This window comes from Panthera onca, chromosome B1, assembly GCF_046562875.1.
Source record: "Panthera onca isolate mPanOnc1 chromosome B1, mPanOnc1 haplotype 2, whole genome shotgun sequence".
In the NCBI taxonomy this organism is placed as follows: domain Eukaryota; kingdom Metazoa; phylum Chordata; class Mammalia; order Carnivora; family Felidae; genus Panthera; species Panthera onca.
Window position 1 is genome coordinate 126,809,008 of NC_138342.1, and position 22,777 is coordinate 126,831,784.

General features: G+C 35.9%; 1 protein-coding gene and 1 non-coding gene across 6 annotated transcripts in view; one reads left to right on the forward strand and one right to left on the reverse strand.

Annotated features, from left to right (window-relative positions):
* Positions 1 to 22,777, reverse strand: part of IQCM (IQ motif containing M) — a 649,280-nt gene that overhangs the window by 17,927 nt on the left and 608,576 nt on the right. For 3 of the 5 annotated variants that reach the window (XM_078445704.2, XM_078445701.2, XM_078445703.2), the window contains exons 15-16: positions 6,892 to 6,978; positions 3,703 to 3,807 (exon numbers count right to left, since the gene is read on the reverse strand). In XM_078445704.2, coding sequence (XP_078301830.2) covers positions 3,773 to 3,807; positions 6,892 to 6,978 — 122 coding nt within the window. In that variant the 3' untranslated portion in view covers positions 3,703 to 3,772. Of the gene's footprint in view, positions 1 to 409; positions 438 to 3,702; positions 3,808 to 6,891; positions 7,026 to 22,777 lie in introns of all 5 variants that reach the window. The other 2 variants (XM_078445702.2, XM_078445706.2) reach the window with 2 other exon arrangements.
* Positions 537 to 640, forward strand: LOC132693414 (U6 spliceosomal RNA). Its single transcript, XR_009616800.1, has one exon. It is a non-coding gene; the product is annotated as a U6 spliceosomal RNA (small nuclear RNA).

Genomic DNA, 22,777 nt, shown 5'->3' on the forward strand with positions numbered 1-22,777 from the left:
ATAGATGGACAGACTGACAGAAACAGGTATCAAATACTTTAAATTTACCAATATATCACAGTATTATTTATGCTAAACAATTAGGCACAAAGTGATTTTTCAAGAATCTGAAAATGGCTCAGTGACTTATGACACACCGTCATGATAGAATATTTTTATAGAAGGATCTCATTTCCCTCAATCCTCATGCTCCCACACTCACTTCAGAGATGACGTTCCATCATTTCCACCCTTTGGTGTATAAGAGACCTCTGCCCCACCTCTCCATGTGTTATTATTCAAGGTTGAAACAGTTGCTAAACTTACTGGTAAATGGCTGATCTTCATCAGTTCACATTTTCACTAGTGTGGAATTACTTTACCTCACAAGTGGGGACACAGACTTTTAGGCTTTTATTTCATTCTTTACCTTTTCCTTGGGCTGTCCTCCTTGGGATCTGAAAGGAAGTTAGTGGGATCCTTACTATTTTTCCATGTGAAAGCATAGGATCCAGGTCCTGCATTTCAGAATATATGTCTTAAAATCTTAAAGGACAGTGCTTTCTTTAGCAGCACACACCCGAAAATTGGAACAATACAGAGATTAGCATGGCCCCTGCATAAGGATGACATGCAAAGTCGTGAAGTGTTCCATGTTTGGGGGTGAACTAGATAAAGATTAAGAATATACTTGGGGCGCCTGGGTGGCGCAGTCGGTTAAGCGTCCGACTTCAGCCAGGTCACGATCTCGCGGTCAGTGAGTTCGAGCCCCGCGTCGGGCTCTGGGCTGATGGCTCGGAGCCTGTTTCCGATTCTGCGTCTCCCTCTCTCTCTGCCCCTCCCCCGTTCATGCTCTGTCTCTCTCTGTCCCAAAAAAAAAAAATAAATAAAAAACGTTGAAAAAAAAAATTTAAAAAAAAAAGAATATACTTATCATGATGAGCACTGGGTCATGCATAAAACGTTGAGTCATACTGTACACCTGAAACTAATACGACACTGTATGTTAATTATACTTTAATCTAATTTTATTTTTTCTACATTTTTTAATGTTTATTTATTATTGACAGGTAGAGATAGACAGAACGTGAGTGGGGGAGGGACAGAGAGAGAGGGAGACACAGAATCTGAAGCAGGCTCCAGGCTCTGAGCTGTCAGCACAGAGCCTGATGCGGGGCTCGAACTCACGAGATATGAGATCATGACCTGAGCCGAAGCCGGATGCTTAACTTACTGGGCCACCCAGGCACCCCAACTTTAATTTTAAAAATCTGATAGAACAAATTCTCCCTGTTAATTTCTTCATTTTTAAGGTTGTAGTTATTTGTGGACTTCAATTTTTCAAACAACTTTTTAAGTAACTTTATTGTGTTCCTCAAATATCTAAGTGGATCTTAATTGGTTTGTACAATAAATTTATAGAAAAATAGACATAGTATTGTCATCTGTATAACATCAAGAACTTTTATCCACAACCATGGGATGTTTCTCTATTTGTCTTTTATTAGAGTATTAAGTTTTCCCAAGGAGAGTATGAGGTAATTATAGTAAATAGGAAGATTTAGTATGGCTTGTTTGTTAGGATTCTTGGGGCATCTTTGTCTTCAGAGATAAGGATGCTCCTTTTCTCTGGCATAGGAAGGGCACCTCTTACCTGAGAATTTTATGATCTGTTTCAATAGAGAAAGATTGGGGGGAAGATCAGAGTGACCTTTCTGCTTCTGCCATTTTCTCAAACTCCTTCAGCTTAAAATATTCAATATGCCAAAGTGCCATATTTGGGGTTAGCATGTCCTGAACTCCATCAAGTAAAAAGGGAAATCCTCAAATATTAATTATATATATGCTTCAAAAATGCTATAGGTCAGTTCTGAAAGATTTTCAAAATGAAGAGAAATACAATATTCTCTGCAAATAATTTCTATTTTCTGGTTCAAATCTAATGATTTTCAAAGTATATCTTTTACTTAGAGTTGCACCAGTAGAAAACTGAGGGAAAAAAAGTATTGATAATGAGCAAAAAATTAGTAATATAATTTAATTTACTAGGAAAGTGACTCTAAGGAAAACAAAGCAATCTATATCAGACTGATCACAAAGAATAAACCCCATGTGTTTCATGCTTAATTCTTTAGGACCTAAATTTTGATTATGGAAGATTCTCATAGAAACATTATATGATGAGAGAAAGCGAGAAAAAAAACAAGAGACTTGCCTTTTCACTCTCTTCCTTCCTATCCACTCTCCCAAACATTACGTGATAGCTGAGTCTTGCCAGTATAATTCTACTTAATCATTTTTATGAGAATTAAGTTGCCAAGTTTTTCATCAAACATCAACTACATATTGGAGAAATACAGACTTTGCGTCACATTTTATTTAGTGTTCTACCAAAAAAAAAAAAAAAGATTAAGTAAAGACTGAATTTATACATGTAAAGCAAATGGAAGAAATGGGGTTATTTTTCTGATAGTCTGTGCTGACATTAAATTTAACCTTGTGGAGAAAATAAAATTTAACCTTGGGGATACCTGGAATGAAGTATTTTATGATGGAAAGTAATTGAGAAATTAGCCCCAATTTTTCACTTCACTTAGAGTAAATAATACCTATTTTATTTCAAGCCAAAAAAAAAAAAAAAAAAGGTTTTATGCTAAAGAAAATAAACTACAGAAGAAAATAAACACAAGCACATTAGGAGTTGGGGAACTTATTCACAGTTATTTTTTAAAAGGGCTTGTTGGAAAACACTTACAAATTTGGATCACAATCTCCATTGAGTAACAGAGTTCTATAGCTAGGTCACTGTTATCTGTGATTCTAATCTGGGATAACCTGACAGTGTAACCATGCCTAAGAGATCTCTTTTGTTCAACAGCATTTTGTTAACCAGCTGTCTTTTTGAGGTAGAAAACTGAATTTGTTAATATAAATAACACACAGGGAGGATATGAACAGTCAAAACAGTGTAAAAGGCCTCAATCTAATTTTTATCTTCCTGTCATCCTGGGTGGGTTCCCTGAGAGACAATACTCAAGAGCGCAGAGGGAAAACTCTTACGGGATATTTTACCCTTACAATTTATAGTAAGTTGTTTTTTGACAGCTAGCTTAGGGCTTTGCCCCTCCTCTTCTAAGGAATCATGCAAAGAATGTGTGAGCCTAGGAGTCTAAGGCGGTATTTTTCTTAAACTGATGATGAACACAGCCAAAACTGAAACCCAAGGTCACAGATAATGGAAAACACACCATAGGCATTTTCATTGCCTTTATGTTTTTAATGATGTTTTCATTGTCTCTTATTGGGTTTTTGTTTTGTTTTCTTTTTACAGTCGCTTATGTTTCCTGCTCTTTGCCGATTGCTTTTCGGGCTGGCACTATAGCACTTCCATAAAATATCTTAACGGCCCCCTGCAGGGCTTCTGTAGCGAAGGGTCTGCTAATGTTTCCATTATGACCCTTGTCTCAGAGATCTTTACATCACAGTCATCTTAATTTGCATTAGACCATGGGGAACATGTCACATAGGTCAGTCTTGGGAGCGATATTTTTTGGTACACTTGAAAAAAATGATGGTATAAATTCCCCAGCAGTTGTATAGCTCTGGAGCACTGAATCTAGTTACAGTAGCATTTGCTGGGGTTTTAGCTGAGTAACTTCCATAAAAGTTAATTGAAATTATCTGAATGAAGCCTCAGGTGATGCTTTGGAAATAGAGACTAACCTTGTAATTGCCTTGTTCTCCTTTCACCTTCTTCTCTTGTCTTAAATAAGTAGTGCTGCAGCTGATTGAGCTAGAATGTCATCTTACAGATGAAGGTGGAATGACCTATTAATTAAAAACAAATTGTATCTTAGTTTAATAAGGGCTTCCAATATAAATATAAGACATTGTTTTGAAATGTCAGAGTGACCTAGGATAGTGATAATAGAAAGATGCAAATGCCCAAAGCAATGAGCTCTCTGGAACAGACGCTCTGTCCCGGTATGGGGGTGTCACACTTGTGGAATCAAAGAGAATTAAATACCACTTTGTGAAATGCTTGTGATCTATTTTCTGGTTATAAAATGTGATGAGTATTCCAAAAATTTTATTTAAATCCTGAGTCAAAGAGTCAAGAAAAAAAATAATCAAGAAATGAATAGAAAAATATAAGGGAAAGATTCTAGTAATACCCAAATATGTAGATTGTTTAAAAACTTTTAGACATTTGGCATTCATTTAGTCTTTAAATCTTTATAACAATCTTTTGAATCATGCAAGAGATTCCCATTTTCAAGATAAGTAAACAGATTATTGACTGACAGCATGTATTTTTCAGACAGACCTGGACTTAAATTCTTCCTTACCATTTACTAAGTGAAAGTTCGGGGCAAGTTACTCAATTTCATCAATTATGAACTTGCACATGGGCAATGTAGTGTTACTGTTACAGGGCTGTTGGGGTCCAATGAGATTCATGCATTATCTTCACACAATCCTAGCACAAAGAAGGCACTTACACTGTTCTTTCTCGTACTTTTTTTCTTTGAGAAGATGCGGACTTACTTAACAACACAGATGGTTAATAGCAAAGACAAAATTAAAATATGAGAGGTTTGACTTTTGACCTGATTTTGTTATACTCTATACCTTGTTCTTCAATAATTAAAGTTAATTCACCAAATATTCTCACATAATTTTATTTTAATTTACTCATTTTCTAATCGAATTAGAAGGGATTGTATTTGAAGAAGCATGATATGGAACAAAGTATTTTATGAATAACAGAACAATATATGATCGCAAGGAAGATAATTTCTTTGCTTCCAAATGAAGCCGGAAAAACACAAGGGAAATCAGAAAATTTTGTACTGTCTGCTAGAAATCATGAAACAAAATGTGTAGAATCTACCACAGGGTCCTACAGAAAACTAAAATCTCGAATGTGAAAATTGAAGGAGATAAAGTTAACCTATATATGTAATAACAAATTGTGACCTTTCATTCTTGTTATCTAGATCACTCTCTAGTGAGTTATTTTACAGAGTATCTCACAGGATGTGTTCTGGGGAAATGCTCAAATTACAGTGTAATTATATGTCTCCATTTGCCTGAAATGGTCTCTGTTTCGGTTTGTTGTCCTACTGTAATTATTAATATATCACCTTTCACTCTCAAAAAGTGTCCATCTTTGGATGATGAATTATATGGTCACCCTTTCAATTAAAGACACAAGCCCCTGTCATGAGGAGACATAGTATTCTATCACAATCCTTAACCCGATACCAGGCACATCATCACTTTGGCTACCTATGTTCATTACTCCTTGTCACCATCCAACCCCCAAAGATTAGGGCTCTTTGTAAAACAGAGTATGAAACTGGGAAAGACTATCGGATTGGGGCTACAGGGTGAATATCTGTAGGAACAGGAGGAGAGCCACAGTGGGATACATACACTACATTGAAATTAAGGCATTAATATTTTTAAACTGTTTCTAGTGAATAAAGATGAATAGTGGGTAGCAGAGCATCCAAACAGAGCATCCAGATGCTATAAGTCAATTTCTACTGTAGGACCCAGTTACATATTCAAAGCCCCAGGTTTGGATCACGTATGCAATTGTTTATAAAATTGTCACTATTCTTAGCAGCCACATCACTTAGTCCTATAGGCCATTTTGATTAAGGTTTCTGGAAGGCTTATTCCTGAGAATAATTTATATATTGTAAACTGTTCCTGAGAAAATTTATCATATGTTATGCTAGTTCAATATGGTCAGTTGGTTGTCTTAGTTTCTTGCTGGTGTGAATAGATGAACTCGTGTACACCAGTTGAGTTACTGGGTTGAACCATATGAAATTGTTGCCTTTTAACCATTTTGACTTGAAAGCAGAATTCTATCTGGTTTAACCTAATATAATCCTATTAAGAAGGGAAAAGGAAGATAGAAAGCTTAATTTAACAAGGTAAATGATCCTGAAGCATGACAGAAAGGGGGAGAGAAGGGGAGGGGGGGAGGTAAAGGGGGGGGAGAGAGAGAGAGTGAGAGAGAGAGGAAGGAAGTAGGGAAAAGCCACTAACAAATGGTTGTTGAACACCTATTTCCACATGCCAAGGAACAGTGCCAGGTGTCTGGGACTTAAAATAGACATTCTCTCTTCTGTCATGGCACAGGCCTTTGGGAACATAAATTAAGAGTTCATTGTCTAGTTACTTGTCTTGTTTTTAAACATAAATTCTGATAGAGCAGATTCTCTTCCTCCTTTTCTATTTTCTTTTTTTCCTTTCTAGGTTTTCTTCCATTCCAGAATATTTTGATAGTAATTTGCAATCATTTTTCCTCCTCGGTCTGAAAGCCTAAATTCCTATTGCTCTAAAGCATCTATTTCACTAGGGTGTATATTAGTTACCTGTTCTGACATCTGTGCCTCCTCTAAGCACCAAAATGTAAGCTCCTTGAAGACAGGGAATGAGAATTATTCATCTTAATTATCATGTGCAATACTTATTCCTGGCCTCAAATGTTGCTCAATAAATTCCCATTAAAGCAAATAATGCCCAGTGTACTGGTGCAATATCTAGGCTATGCCCAAGCCTCAAATATTAACATATTGATAATATAGATATAAGCATTGCTATTCACTACCCAGAAATTGAATGTTGTCACTGGATGTTATGTTTGGAGATCAATTAAAATGAGTTGCTTTTCTCATATATATGTAGCCTCTTTTTTAATGTGAACATTAATGGGAATCATTTTTCATTGCTCAGTATGAAAATAAAACAGTTTTGCAGTTTGATTCAGTGTTTGCTGCTTTTTTATGCAACCATGCCAAGAGATAAAAAATATTACTAAATGACATAAAACATGATGAAAATTTTCTGTGAAAAGCTACAGAAACCTTAAACTATTTATTTTTCTCTTACCTCTTTTCCTGAAAGGAGACCTTGAATCTGGAACCTGAATCGCTCTTGCTTGTCCTAAGATGTCAGTGGAAGATGGGGACAGCCAAGCTGGAAGGTCACCAAGAGACTTGCTAATGCATAATTTGTCTTGCTTCCTGCATTTCACAATTTTTAGAACATTGAATCTACTTGAATAACATAATAGGAAATACATAGCAATTCACTCCTTAAAACAAATAGGAATCCACCTACATGTATATCAGGGTAGAGATTATGCACATAGACACACAATACATATTTCATTTTAGATTTGAGAAAATATATAAGAAAATATTAATATATTCAGTTAAACTTTTGTTCCATATATATTATCTGGTATGTATGTTATATTGTGTGTGTATATATATATTTTTTACATAACATATATGCCTATATGTTATACCTTGTTTAAACAGCTTATTATTTAAACTTGTTCTATTAATAAATGTATATATTGCCCTATAAATACACTATTCCTGAAAATATTTTTAAATATGCATTAAGTGGTAATTTTTGAATAGGTTTATGTGTTTTCTAGAGAATATTTTCCAGAAGAATCATCATAGTGCTCTCTAAAACCTTGGGAAACCAAAATCTAGAATTATGAGTTTAGGAGTGAAAGATTTTTAACAAAGTAGGGATTTGCCCTTAGCAGACTGTCCCTGGTTTCTCTGGCAAACAAGGGCTGTGCTAGAGTTGAAGGCTAACGTGTGCTGTCAGGTAAAGGTCACAATGACTCAGGTTGTTCTCTGTTCTTTGCAGAGTATTTGGGTGAAAGGCATCAAACTGATTCACAGAGTAATCACTTTGTTGTCTAAGAATAACAAACTGAGTTCTAGTAATAAATTTTATTTTGGCACCGGAGGAACATATTCTAAACAGTGTTTGTTTTTTAATTCAATTTATTTAAACTAAAACAAAAGCAAAACCACTACACCTATTTCTCCCATTGTCAACTCCCTGCCTCTGGCAAACACCAATCTGTTCCCTGTACCGATGAGTTTGTTGAGTGAAATTTTATATTTATAAAATCATACATTATTTGTCTTTCTCTGTCTGACTTATTTCATTTAGCATAATGCCCTCGAGTCCATCCATGTTGCTGCAAATGGCAAGGTTTCATTATCTTTTACGGCTGAGGGATATTCCATTGTGTATATAAACCACGTCTTTTTCCATTCATCCACTGTTGGATGCTTAGGTTGTTTCTACATCTTGGCTATTGTAAATAATGCTACAATGAACATAGGGGTGCATATATCTTTTTGAGTTAGTGCTTTCATTTTCTTAGGATAAGTATACAAAGTGGAATTACTGGATTGTATGCCAGCTCCATTTATAATTTTTTAAGGAACTTCCATATTGTTTTCCATAGGGGCTGCACCAGTTTACATTTCCACCAGCAGTGCACAAGTTTCCTCTTCTCTACATCCTTGCCAACACTTGTTATTTTTCGTCTTTTGGATAAGAACGATTCTAGTAGGAGTGAGATGAGCAAGGGTTATCTTTCCATTTATTTGTGTCTTTAGTTTCTTTCACCAATGCCTTATAGTTTTCGGTAGGTTCTTCTCCTTGATTAAATTTATTCCTAGGTAATTTATTCCTTTTGATGCAATGTAAATGCAAAGTATTAGTGCATAGAAATACAACAAATTTTATGTATTTTGTATCCTGAATCTTTACTGAATTCATTTATTAGTTCATTTATTAGTTTACAGTTCTTGATGAACTCTAGGATTTTCTATATATAATGACATTTGCGAATAGTGATAGTTTTACTTTTTCCTTTCCAATTTGGATGACTTTCATTTCTTTTTCTTATCTAATTGCTCAGGGCTAGGACTTCCAATACATTGTTGAATAAAAGTGGTGATAGTGGGTATTCTTGTCTTGGTCCTGATCTTAAAGGAAAAGATTTCAGTTTTTGACTATTGAGCGTGATGTTAGCTGTTTGCCGTATGTCAGTTTGCCATATATGACCTTTATTATGTTGAGGTAAATTCCCTCTATATCTTCTTTGTTGAGTGTTTTTAGCATAAATGGATGTTGAATTTTGTCAATTTTTTTTCTGTATGTAATGAGTTGATCAAATGATTTTTTCCTTCATTTTGTTAACATGATGTATCACATTAGCTGATTTGTGGATATTGAAACATCCTTGCATGCCTGGAATAAATCTTACCTGATCATGGCATATGATCCTTTAATGTATTGTTGAATTTGGTTTGCTAATATTTTGTCAAGGAATTTTACATCTATGCTTATCAGGGATATTAAACTATAATTTTCTTCTCTTGTGGTATCCTTGTCTGGTTTTGGAATCAGGGTAATGCCGCCTCATAAAAAGTGTTTAGAAGAGTTTCCTCCTCTTCTATTGTTTGGAAGAGTTTGAAAAGGATTGTTATTAGTTAGTCTTTGAATTTTTTTTAGAATTCACCAGTGAAGCCATCTGGTCCTGCACTTTTGTTTATTAGCGAGTTTCTGATTACTGATTCAATATCCTTACTAGCAACGTATCAGTTCAGATTTTCTCTTTCATCATAATCCAGTCTTGGTATATTGTATATTTCTAGGAATTTATCCATTTCTTCTAGGTTTCCAAATTTGTTAGTTTGTAATTATTCACAGTAGTTTCTTAGGATCCATTGTATTTCCGTGCTATCAGTTGTAACATCTCTTTCATTTCTGATTTTATTTGAATCCTGTCTTTTTTCAATTGCCACAAATACCAGAGATTTGCAAAGATTCTGCTTTTCTATTCAAAGAATATATTTTGGTTCCATTTATCTTTGCTATGGTCTTTGTAGTCTCTGTTTCATATGTCTGCCCTAATCTTTGTTATTTTCTTCTTTCTACTAACTTTGGTCTTCATTTATTCTATGTTTTTAGTTCCTTGAGGTATAACATTGGTTTATTTGAGATTTTTCTTGCTTCTTGAGGTAAATTTTTGTCACTATGAACTTCCCTCTTAAAACTGCTTTTGCTGTATCCCATACACTTTGGTATATTACATTTCCATCTTCATTTGTCTCAAGATATTTTGTATTTCTCCTTTGACTTCCTCTTTGACCCACTGATAGTTCAGTAATTATCATATTAGTGAATTTTCCAGTTTTCTTTGTGTAATTAATTTCTAGCCTCATACCTTTGTCATCATAAAAGATACTTTATATGATTTAATTTCTCTTAAATTTATTAAGATTTGTTTTGTGGCCTAACATATGATCTATCTTGGAAAATGTTCTACATGCACTTGAGAAGAATGTGTAGTCTCTGGGATTCCTGGACATGGATAACTCTTTCAGCCATTATTTCTTCAAATTGGATCTCTGCCCCTTCTCTTCTTCTGAGAACCCTGCCCAGCAAATGTTATTCTATTTGATGTTGTCCATATGTCAATTAACCGTCTTTACTTTTTTCATTCTTTTTCTTTATGCTTCTCTGATTGGATGAGTTCCACTGCCTTGTCTTTGAGTTAACTGAGTCTTTATTCTGCTTTATCTAGTCTCCTGTTGAACCCTTCTGGTGTATTTTTCATTTCAGTTATTGTATTCTTCAGCTCTATGACTTCTATTTGGTACTTTCTTATACTTTCCATCTCTTTTTTGAAGTTCTCACTGTTCATCCATTGTCTCCCCAGTTTGGAGAGCATCTTTATGACTAATACTTTGAACTTTTACCAAATAAATTACGTATCTCCATTTTATTAAGGTTTTTATCTTAAGGTTTTATCTGGTTCTTTTCTTTGGAGTATATTGCTCTGCTTCTTTATTTTGCTTGGTTCTCTTTGTTGGTGTCTCTACAATAGATGGTTGGTTTTTGTACAATAGATGCTTTCCAAGTCTTAAAGAAATGGTCTTTTAAAAGAGGTGAACCTTGTTGTTAAACCCTGCTTCAGTCCTTGGTTTTCCTCTTAAATCTTTGTTCTTGTCCAAGCAGCTCGTTATATTATTAATAGCTCCCTATGGTTGAGGATGTGCCAAGACCTCTTGATGTTCCAAAGGGGGAATCTCAGCACCTAGATTCAGGTTAAATGGAAGCCAGAGCCTCACACATTAGCTTTTAAGTGCAAATATATACAGTCCTATGTGACTGCAAGCATAAACCTCACCTGCCACCAGGGGATACAGAGTTGTCCTTGGGTGGCACAGAAATCAGCACTTCACATGAGCGTATAAGCTCTTCCCTGAGTGATACCAGCACACTGGAGTAAGGCACAGGGAGAGCATTAAGATGGCATCCACAGCTTACATTCCTTAAGGGCAGCTTCAGCAGCCACTAGATATTTGCCAAACCTGAAGCTTGCCTCTCAGGCCAAATCTCCAGGACAATCTAAGAGGCCTCCTGCACAGAACAACTGGGGATTATGCCTCAGTCCTCTATGAAATGCCCTGGAAGTGACAGCTTGCAAAAACCATCTCTTCAATTGCCACAATCCTGTGGGACTCAGGAATGAAAGCCCCCTTGGCCACCAGAGCCAGGCAATCAAGGGATATTCCCTGGGCAGTGGCTACAAAAGCTGGGGAGCCTGACATAAAAACCAGGGCACCAGATGTGTGTAAATCTCTTCAGGGGATGCTGATGCTCTGGAGTACAGCAGAGGGTGAATGCAAAGATAGTGCCTACCCTCCATGGTCTTTGGAGAGGATTATAGTCAATCCCAAGATGTGTGTTCAATTAGAAGCTTGCCCCTGAGGCCACAGTCATGATTAGCTAAGAGGCTAATTCATAGAAACACTGAATTGCTGGGTCTGTTGCCTAGGGTGGTAGCTGTTTAAGAACTCTTTCTCTGTTAGTTAGTCCTATTGGACCCACAAATGTTAAGCCCCACCAGCCACCAGAGCCAGGTGATATACAGGTGTCTTATAGCAGTTGCAAATCTCAGGGTGCCAGAAAGGACTATGAACTCTTTTCTTGGTGACACTGATTATTATAGTCTCATAGGACTAGGAATACAAGCTCTCCTGGCCTCCAGAGCCAAGAGATCAATTGATTACAGCAGCTGCAAAAATTGGGGCACCAGACACACATAAAAGCTTCCTTCCAAGAGATACTGGTGCTCTGAAGCACAGCAGAGGGATAAACAGTTCTATATTTAGAGCACCACACTGTGCAATTGTAAAGGTGTTTGTCTCCTCCTATACCGTGAGCTCATAGGGGTCAACAGAACCTATGCTTGTCTCATCCGCTTTGTGTCTCTCAGCACCGGGCCAGCACTTGGCCTGTCGTACATTATCAATAATTGTTTGTGAGCTTAATTTAACTTGATGTGGAAAACAAGTCTATCTTAATTTCCATTATAGTCTTAAATTAGCTTTCCATTTCCCGGAAGGAGAGAAAGATTATAAATGAAGTGAAACAAGTGTAATGTGGGAGGAAATAAGATAATCAGGTTTACAATTATTTCACTCTGAGCTAATATTTACTAAGTGTTTGTAAATGATCCAGGCAATTTTCCAGGCAGGTGGGTACTCGTTTTTATTCCACTTGACAGATGAGGAAACTGAGGCACAGAAAGGTTAAGCAGTTTGCTTAAATTCACAATGCTTATTAATAAGTGGCAGGGCCAGGATTTGATCCATGTTATCTAATTACAGAGTCTACACTCTTAACTAGACAGTCAGTATCCTCCAGAATATTACAACATGAAACTAAATTATAAAAGTCACTAAGAGGGGCACCTGGGTGGCTCAGTCAGTTAAGTGTACAGCTTCAGCTCAGATCATGATCTCATAGTTCGTGAGTTCGAGCCCTGTATCAGGCTCTGTGCTGACAGCTCAGAGCTTCAATCCTGCTTCACATTCTGTATCTCCCTCTCTCTCTGTCCCTCCCCTGCTCACACTCTGTCTCTCTCTGTCTTGCAAAAATGAATAAATGCATAAAAATTTTAAATCACTAAGAGAAAGAAAGTTTTTTTTAATATTCACAAATTTTGCTAATTTGTATAATACTAAAAACAAAAAAGTAAAGTCTAGGATGTGACAATAAGTAATTCTGCTTTAAATTCTGCTTTACTGGAGGGGCATCTGGGTGGCTCAGTCGGTTAGGTGACCAGCTTCAGCTCAGGTCATGATCTCATAGTTTGAGAGTTTGAGCCCCGCATCAGGCTCTGTTCTGACAGCTCAGAACCTGGAGCTTGCTTCGGATTCTGTGTCTTCCTCTCTCTCTGCTCCTCCCCCGCTTTCACTCACTCTCTCTCTCTCTCTTTCTCTCAAAAATAAACATTAAAAATTTTTTTTAATGTTTTTTACTGGAGGTTAATGAAGCATAGCAAATTCAATAGGTGAATATACTAGTTAGTACTTGACATGAACACACTTGTACACCCATTCAAAAATAAATATTGAGCATTTGTCACATGCAAGGTAATCTGTTAGGGATGGAGCCAGGAGGTACAACGGAAATCAAATCACTAACAGACCTAAGGGGGCCACAAGAGGTACATGAATAGCTTCAGTGCAGAATACCAATACAGACAGCATGATTTGAGAGAGGGAAAGAGTTGTTTTCCCCTGGAGATCTGGGTGTGTGGAGATTGGGGGACAACTTGCAGCAAGAAAGCAAGAGACATTCAAGGGAAACGGACAGTAATATGATTCAACTGATGCATAAAATACATAAAGTAGATGAAGAATTTACAAGATACTGGCCCTGTTGGTAAGGCCTTGAATGACAGGACAAAGCAAGGAAGGAATGTGGTGTGTGTGTGCGTGTGTGTGTGTGTGTGTGTGTGTGTGTGTGTTTATGAAAGCATGAGAGAGACCACCTTATCTTCTTTTTAATTTTTTTTAACGTGTATTTATTTTTGAGACAGAGAGAGACGGAGCATGAACAGGGGAGGGTCAGAGAGAGGGAGACACAGAATCTGAAATAGGCTCCAGGCTCTGAGCTGTCAGCACAGAGCCCGACGCGGGGCTCAAACTCACGGACCACGAAATCATGACCTGAGCGGAAGTCAGCCGCTTAACCGACTGAGCCACCCAGGCGCCCCAAGACCACCTTATCTTCTATGCATTATTCTTCCATCATCCAGCTTCCCATCAACTATCTATTTATTGTGATGTGTGTGCAAACACAAATGCATCGAGTTATAGTAGAAAAACAAGGACTTTGGCATGTGATGAACCTAAGTATGGATCCAGACTTCATCTCGCTCTAGCTGTGAGATGTCAGAAAAATTGTTTCACATAGCTGGATCTTGATTTCTTTAACTGTAAAATTCAGATACTACTACCCTGCAGAATTATTATGAGGACTAAATAAGAACAAACCTCACTGCCTTGATTCATAAATATTACTCAATATATATTATTTATCAAAGAGTATGAATATCTTCCTACAAGCAATACAAAGCTACTACAGTATTTTAGGTGAGTAACATACTTGCTAATTCATCTTGGTTCTGATTTCTGTATAGAGTAGATTAGAGGCTTTTTTTTTTTTTGACTAAAGAATTCATCAATACCTAGTGATATATATACGTGTGTGTGTGTGTGTGTATAATTTATATAATTTATAATTTATTATATATATAATTTAATGCCCTATTTCTTTGGTGTTCCTCAAGTTTGAGGAGCACAGTTCACCCTGCAGTCACATTCTAAACATGAAGGGCTTAAAGGGCTTAAGACAATCTGGTTTGATGTCGTCCCCCTGGACACCAGAGTAGTCAGGGTCTGCTTGTCTTCTGAGAACTTAAGAGAAATGAGTGCTGACTGGAAAATATTGCTCTGCTACTCAACTAATCTCCTCTAGTTTTTTACTCTTTCTTATTAACAAAGATACCTGTGGAAACTGTGGAAAGTAATCGGGGCAAAATACCCTTGGTCTACCTTGGTGGAGAACTCTGCTGTGACTTTTTTGGTTAACTGTCTCACAAAACATGCACAGCCAGGATAGATAGATATTCACTTCTCATGACTAATGCTCTCTGGGATATCTAAGAAGGAAAAAGAAAAAAAAAAAGAAGTAGTGACAGTCTCAATGTTATGAACTGATTGCATGTTAGGTGTCAAATGAGAAAAAATGGGGGAGGGAATGAGAAATTAGGACCCATGAATCTTATAGCAGCAATAGAATATTCTATCACACTTGATATAATTTCCATATACTGAATGCCTACTTTTATATTTCCTCTTTATATTTTTACTTCTAAGCATACCTTGAAAGATTTGTCTCAGTGTGTTTCTTTCAGAGGTCAATCCTCAGGAGATTTTAGACGCATATATTCCTTTTTATATGTATATTATGGTTTTAAGATCCTGGAATTTTGTCTTCAGAACTGAATTGAGTAAGCCACTTATTACTCCACTCTTTTAGCCTGTCCAAGTCAGTCTAAGCACGCTTTTGTGACTGCGCCTTCAACGCCTCAAATTCCCTATGTCAGCAGATTTTATCCTCCTAATGCATATGCCCTCTTTTGGGTCATTGATGTATAAAGTGAACAAAAGTCTGTCCTAATATTTATCCCTGTAGCAGTCCATTAGTTAGTCGTGACCAGTTACCATTCTCAATTACCTTCAATCTTAGTTATTCAAGGTAATTTTTCCCCTCATTCAAATATCTCATCCCTTCGTACCATAATTGCTGACCTTGTGAATCAGTTTTTCTGCACTCTATTATATTTTAAGATGTCTCAAATTATATGGAAGGTATATATTCATTATTTCTATTCCCTCTAAATAAGGATTTCATGCCACCTTGTTCCAGAAAATTTTATTAGTTTTGTAATGAATAGCCTCTTTTAGTGAATCAGCACTATCTCTCTAATTTGAAACACTAATTTTTGTATATAAATTTTTTAGGTTTATATTTAAATTCTAGTTAGTTAACATATGGCATAAAATTAATTTCAGTTGTACAACCTGGTGCTCATCACAACAAATGCACTCCTTAGTCCCCATCAACTATTTAAGTCATCCCCCAACCCATCTCCCTCTGGTAACCATCAGTTTGTTCTCTATAGTTAAGAGTCTGTTTCTTGGTTTGCCTTTCTCTCTCTCTCTTTCTACTTTTTGCTCATTTGTTTCATTTCTTAAATTCCACATATGAGTAAATCATACGGTATTTGTCTTTCTCTGAATGACCTATTTCACTTACATAATACTCTATAGTTCCATCCATGTCATTGCAAAATTACATTCACTTTCATAGCTTAGTAATATTCCATTGTGTGTGTGTGTGTGTGTGTGTGTGTGTGTGTGTACCACTTCCTTATCCACCCATCTATTGATAGATACATGGGTTATTTCCATAATTTAGCTATTGTAGATAATGCTGCTATAAACATCTAATGTTTGTATGTACTCTTATTGTCTCCACTCTCCAGTTTCCCATTTAGAAAAAAAATAAACTATTTTGTAGACTTTACTGGATCTGATTTGCTGTACACAATCTTTATAATTTAAAACAAGCATATGTTTTAAATATTTTTAATATATCTTGATTTCATACTAAAATACATTTTATAGGTCAGAGAAAAACACAAGGGAAGCAGAAGGCAGAAAGAAAAGATATTTGAAGATGCCATGCTGTTGCCTTTAAAAAATAAATGAAATGAAATACATTTTGTATATTACTGATACTTGCCTGATTTTCGTGATAAGCTATGGAAGTTAAACTGCTTTCTAGGAATCAAAGCTCATGGACTATTTAAATGCTTTTGTCAGTGAGCCAATTCCAGAGGTGATTCTATCATATGGTAACAGTAAATTGTTTGAGTAACTAAGAATCACTGGCTAAATGTTATTCAGTGGTATATTTAAAGCATTAACTTTTTTAGTGTTTATTTATTTTTGAGAGAGAGAGAGAGAGAGAGAGCGTGCGCGTGCCCTCACACAAGTGGGGGAGGGGCAGAGAGAGACAGGGAGACACACAATCCCAAGCAGGCTCCAGGCACAGAGCCAGACACAGGGCTCGAACTCATGAACAGTGACATGATGACCTGAGCTGAAGTTGGATGCTTAACCAACTGAGCCACAAAGTTGCCCCAAGCATTAACTTTTTCCAGATTACACTTTACTAAGTGACTAAGCCAAACCTACAAATCATAGTAAAAATATCCTGATTTGAAAACATTTTTTAGGTCTGAATAGAGCTGATTATTTCCACCTGTTGATGTTTCTCTTGAATTGCAGGATTTACTCTTAAATGGGTTATTGACCTCTTGAATATCAAAACAACAAGTTATGTCACAAAACCTATTTTTGACCATCATAATGAAAACTCAATATTGATCATGTGTGTATTTAAGATATTACACTATCATCACCACATAGACAGCACAGATAGTTTCAGTGGAATTTAATCATATCAACTCTAATTATAAGGAAATACAAACTACAGCCACTGGTAGAAAACCATTATATTTAAATTTTAAGTCACACCCAACTCATGCCTACTGCTGGAGACATCTAAGAATATACTAAAATAATGGATGGGTTTTTTATTCTGACTGGATTTTTCTTTTGATAACTAGAATAAAGTAACCCATATTCAGCATACAGTTGTCATTTTATAACTTCAGGACTAAACCCTCAGAAAGCCTGCAGTCTAGGGCTGCTAGGGACACCGTGTTTGGAAAACAGTCTCTGGGTCACTCACCTCACAGTAAATTCTTGGTAATGTGCCTACAGTGCTACCAGTTGCTTACACCTCATGGAAAAACAGGCCACATTTTCCATCGTGGGTAAAAGGGCCTAGGAGTATATTTAAGCAAAAAAACATGGGTGGGATGCATCTTGAAGGACTTGAACAAGGAGTGTTGCTAGTATGAAGACCTGTATGCCAGGGAATTATGGATATTGATCATGTTATCAATATCAATGATATGATTGGTGTTCCTTGGACTGTAGACTAACTTCAATCCAGTTTAGTTTTTCTACACTTATGGAAAGTAAATTGTATTCTATTATCTCTTTCCATTGGCTTCTTTCTGTCAATCGCATTGCTATCTCCCTTGTGACAAATTTGCAAATAGTTTTCTTACTTTTAGACAAACAAGGACATGGGGGCATTGCATCATTACAAAACTGAAATCATCAGTGGCCAGTGATGATGGTTAACCATTCACCCTGCTATGGTTTGGAAGATATCGTAACCTAAAGCTTCCTCTCCAGTACAGTTATTCTTAAACTCTATCCCTACTAAATCCTGGACATTAGTACACATACTATGGCTAAAACAGACTCTATCTTAACTTGACAATATATAATTTCTTTCCCTTCCATGGCTGCAAAAATCTGTAACTGCTGAATAATTCATTTGCTCTTGAAACCAGCCATTTTTCATCAGCCATACCTTATTAATTTGCCACCCAAATCTTTTCCTCCTCTGCTAGATGCTATCCTTAACACAGGAACTCAAAATATCACAACAGTAGGTATTTAACTGTGGCTGATTCACTTTTAGCATAAATGGCAATTTGTCATTACATGAATTTGTATATCTTTGGTGCTAGAGAATTTAAATTTTTCATGTGTAATTTTTGTGCCAAATGTAACAGAAACGAAGATCCACATTAGAGTTCATATAAGTTTCCTATTTTGTCTTTATGTGGTACACTTGGGACTATGCATTACATCAAATTTAATCGTTTTCTTTTCTTTTTTCCTAATGTAATTCATATTATAATTTCTCCTATTACTGACTTATAATGAGAGTTTAATTAGCAGAAAAAAGAATTTAACATATTCCATCTCACTAATAATAAAGAAATTATAATTAAAATTATGTATTTTTGAACTATGAAATTGACAAAGGTTAAAAGCAAAATACTAGCATCTAATATTGGAAAGTAAATGCTAAAAGAGATTTGATAAAGGTAGTTATTTTGATAAAGATAGTTTGATATCTAATTTGATAAAGGTAGTTATTTAAGCTGGTGTGAACTTGTGGAATAAATCCTAACAATGTTTATCAATACCTTTGAAAATGTTCATGCCATGGGACCCCTGGGTAGCTCAGGCAGTTAAGCATCCAACTTTGGCTCAAGTCATGATTTCACGGTTTGTGAGTTCGGGCCCCATGTCAAGCTCTGTGCTGACAGCTCAGAGCCTGGAGCCTGCTTGGGATTCTGTGTCTCCCATTCTCTCTGCCCCTCACCCGCTCACACTCTGTCTCTCTCTCTCCAAAAATAAACACTAAAAAAATTTTTTTAAATGTTCATGCCATGAATTTATCCATAAATGCTCTAGCAAATTATGTTTTTAATTATAAGAAAGCTATACAGAGATATGCATATAATTTCACTATAATGAAATTTCATATTATTTCACATACTCTGTATACATATTATACAAGTATAATGTCAACATTTAGAAAAATTCAAGGTTTCTAAAGAATAGGGGTGATTAAGTTACGGTATATCCTTTGGATGGAATGTTATACAGATACATCACTCAGATACATGCAGATAGTCATTGATAGAGATATATAAGTAGAAAATTACACATAGAAATATAAAACACCAAGAAGTTACCAGTGACTATTTCTAAGTAATGGAATTGTCAATCATTCTTATTTTTTATTTTTCATTTCCTGCATCTTCTTTGAAATTTTACAGGTAATTATCAATTATTTTTATAATTCAGGAAAATGTTATAACTGAAAAAAATGGAAAATTCTAAAAGTGAGTCAAATATTTTCCCATTCCTTGTGATGTCAATTTGCAGAGTTATTGAGTCTCCACTTGGTTGTAATGGCTGAAAAGATGGGGAGATTTTCTGTTTGGGCTTCTTGGCCATCAGTAGTGAGTCCCAGACAGTCACATTTTTGCTGTTCCCACCCTCAAAGCACTATTTGGGGAACCACTTCAGAGTTCAGAAGCCTAGCCTTAGCTGTGTGTTGGCCTCTCCCATTTTGTGAGACAGGAGGGTCCTGTGCTGATGATCTGTTTTCCTAACGAAACGAAGGCTGACCACTTTCTCTTTTCCAGGACTTTTTTCGTCCTGCCTGTGGCTTTGTGCAGAGAAGACAGTTAATCTGTACCTCACTTGGGAATTCTCTTGCTCATAAACTATGATACTCACTATGTTGTACCCTAGTCTCCATTTTTATGGATAAACTCCCAGATTTCTGTGTCATGCATGTAAAGGACCATTATACGAGTTTGCTCACAATGCCACTCATTCTACGTTGATTTTGTAATAGTTCTTTTTATATGACAAATAGCAAACCCTTATCAACTGTATTCAAAGATCTCCAACAACTGTTCTCTTCTTATGTGAATTTTACTTTTATTGCAAAAGCATTGTTAACATATAATTTTTTCAGTCTCCTTCTATATCTTATTATGTCAAATTGTAAAAGTTGCCTTTCATCCATAGATTTTACAGGTATTGAACCAGCCCTGCATTCCAGGTATAAATCCCACTTGGTCGTGGTGAACAATTTTTTTAATGTTATTATTGGATCCAGTTGGCTAATATCTTGTTGAGGATTTTTGCATCCATGTTCATCAGGGAAGTTGGTCTTACAGTTCTCCTTTTTAGTGGGGTCTCTGTCTGGTTTTGGAATCAAGGTAATGCTGGCTTCATAGAAAGTGTTTGGAAGTTTGGTAGAATTCCCCCTGGAAAGCCATCTGGTCCTGGGCTCTTGTTTTTTGGGAGATTTTTGATCACTAATTCTATTTCTTTACTGGTTATGGGTCTGTTCAAATTTTCTATTTCTTCCTGTTTCAGTTTTGTTAGTGTATACGTTTCTAGGAACTTGTCCATTTCTTCCAGATTGCCCATTTTATTGGCATATAATTGCTCATAATAGTCTCTTATTATTGTTTTTATTTCTGCTGTGTTGGTTGTGATCTTTCCTCTTTCATTCTTGATTTTATTTATTTGGGTCCTTTCCTTTTTCTTCTTGATCAAACTGGCTAGTGGTTTATCAATTTCATTAATTCTTTCAAAGAACCAGCTTCTGGTTTCATTGATCTGTTCTACTGTTTTTTTTTTTGGTTTTGATAGCATTAATTTCTGGTCTAATCTTTATTATTTCCTGTCTTCTGCTGGTTTGGGGTTTTTTTTTGCTGTTCCTTTTCCAGCTCCTTAAGGCATAAGGTTAGGTTGTGTATCTGAGATCTTTCTTCCTTCTTTATGAAGGCCTGGATTGCTATATACTTCCCTCTTATGACCACCTTTGCTGTGTCCCAGAGGTTTTTGGGTTGTGGTGTTATCATTTTCATTGGCTTCCACGAACTTTTTAATTTCCTCTTTAACTTCTTGGTTAGCCCATTAATTCTTTAGTAGGATTTTCTTTAGTCTCCAAGTATTTGTTGCCTTTCCAAATTTTTTCTTGTGGTTGATTTACATCCATAGATTTTAAAAAGAAAAGTGTGTACTAGCTTAGAGGTTGTAATTTTTGATTGTATACAGGGGAAAACCATATTCCCTAGGATTTTCTCTGAAAGAAGATGTATATTTCTGGCGTTGAGATTTTTTTTATGATATTAACTGATTTGGTAATTTCACTGGTGGGGTCTCCACATGTGGTGCTAAAGTTGGAAGTGGTTGGGAGGATCATAACTTAGGGACAAGATGACAGGAAACACGGAATGGAAAAAGTCAGTAGGAAGAATAAGTTGTCCCAGAAATAGTGAGGGCTGGCTATAAACTATGGAGAAAGGTAGCCTATAAGAGAATCCTCTGTGCATTGGTAGGTATGACCAATGGATTCTGGGATCTAGAATATTTTATTTTCAGTTTTAATTTAAAAAAATTTTCAACATGTCATTTTATTATTTTAGCTTTGGCCTATGTATTATCTAGGCCGCTGCAACATGAGGAATGAAGAAATGTCCAAGTTTGTGTTTTGGAGGTAAAGTTGGTCAAAGAATGCTGGACTGGTAGAATACTTGACTCCCAAAATATATGTAAAGGAGCCCTAAAAATACTCAGAAATACTTGGACAAGAGATTAGTTTTTCTGAAATCATGTAGAATGAGGTTCAATTTATTGTTACTTAAATTAAAGGGGAGGGTAATTCCAGAAGGATATGTATAAATTAAGTATAACCCATTTGGGTCATTTTTTTTTTTTTTTGCCAATTGCTATGTGGTTCTGGCCACACAATTTTTAAAATAGACATCCCTTCTGCTTTATTTGTATATTTTACTTTGTCTTATAAAATCCTTGTGTAGCTGAATTTATGTTAATTTTTGCCTCTTTTCTATGACCCTAATTTATTTTTTATCCCTTTTTTTAAATTAAAAAAATTTATTCTAGTACAGTTACCATACAGTGTTATATACATTCCAGGTGTACAATATAGTCATTCAACTATTCCATACATCACCCTGTGCTCATCATGATGATTTTAACTTCTTTATGTCAGTACCACATTGCTTTAAATTATGCTTTTTGAATTTTGTTAATATTGTATTAATTTCCTATGGCTGCTGTAAAAGTATCACAAACTTGGTGATTTAATACAATACAAATTTATTCTCATGGTTCTGAAGGCTAAAAGTTTGAAATTGATGTGTGAGTGAGGCCATGATTTCTCAAAAGTCTTCATCCTTCCTTACTTCTTCCTAGTGTGTGGTGGTTATGGGCAATCCTTGGTGTTTCTTGGATTGTGGAAGCATAACCCAATGTCCACCTCCCTCTTAACATAGTGTTCTCCCTATCTGTGTCTGTCTGTGTCCAAATTATCCTTTCTATAAGGTTATCAGCCATATTGGATTTACCACCCCCTGTAACTCAGTATGACCTCATGTTCACTTGATTATATCTGCAAAGATCTAATTTCCAAATAAGGACATATTCTCAGGTTGTGGATGCACATAAAAATTTTAAAGAATAGTATTCAATTCAGTATAAGTATATTCTAATATAATCCTTGTAATATTGGTCTTCGTGTTACACAGACCTGTGGA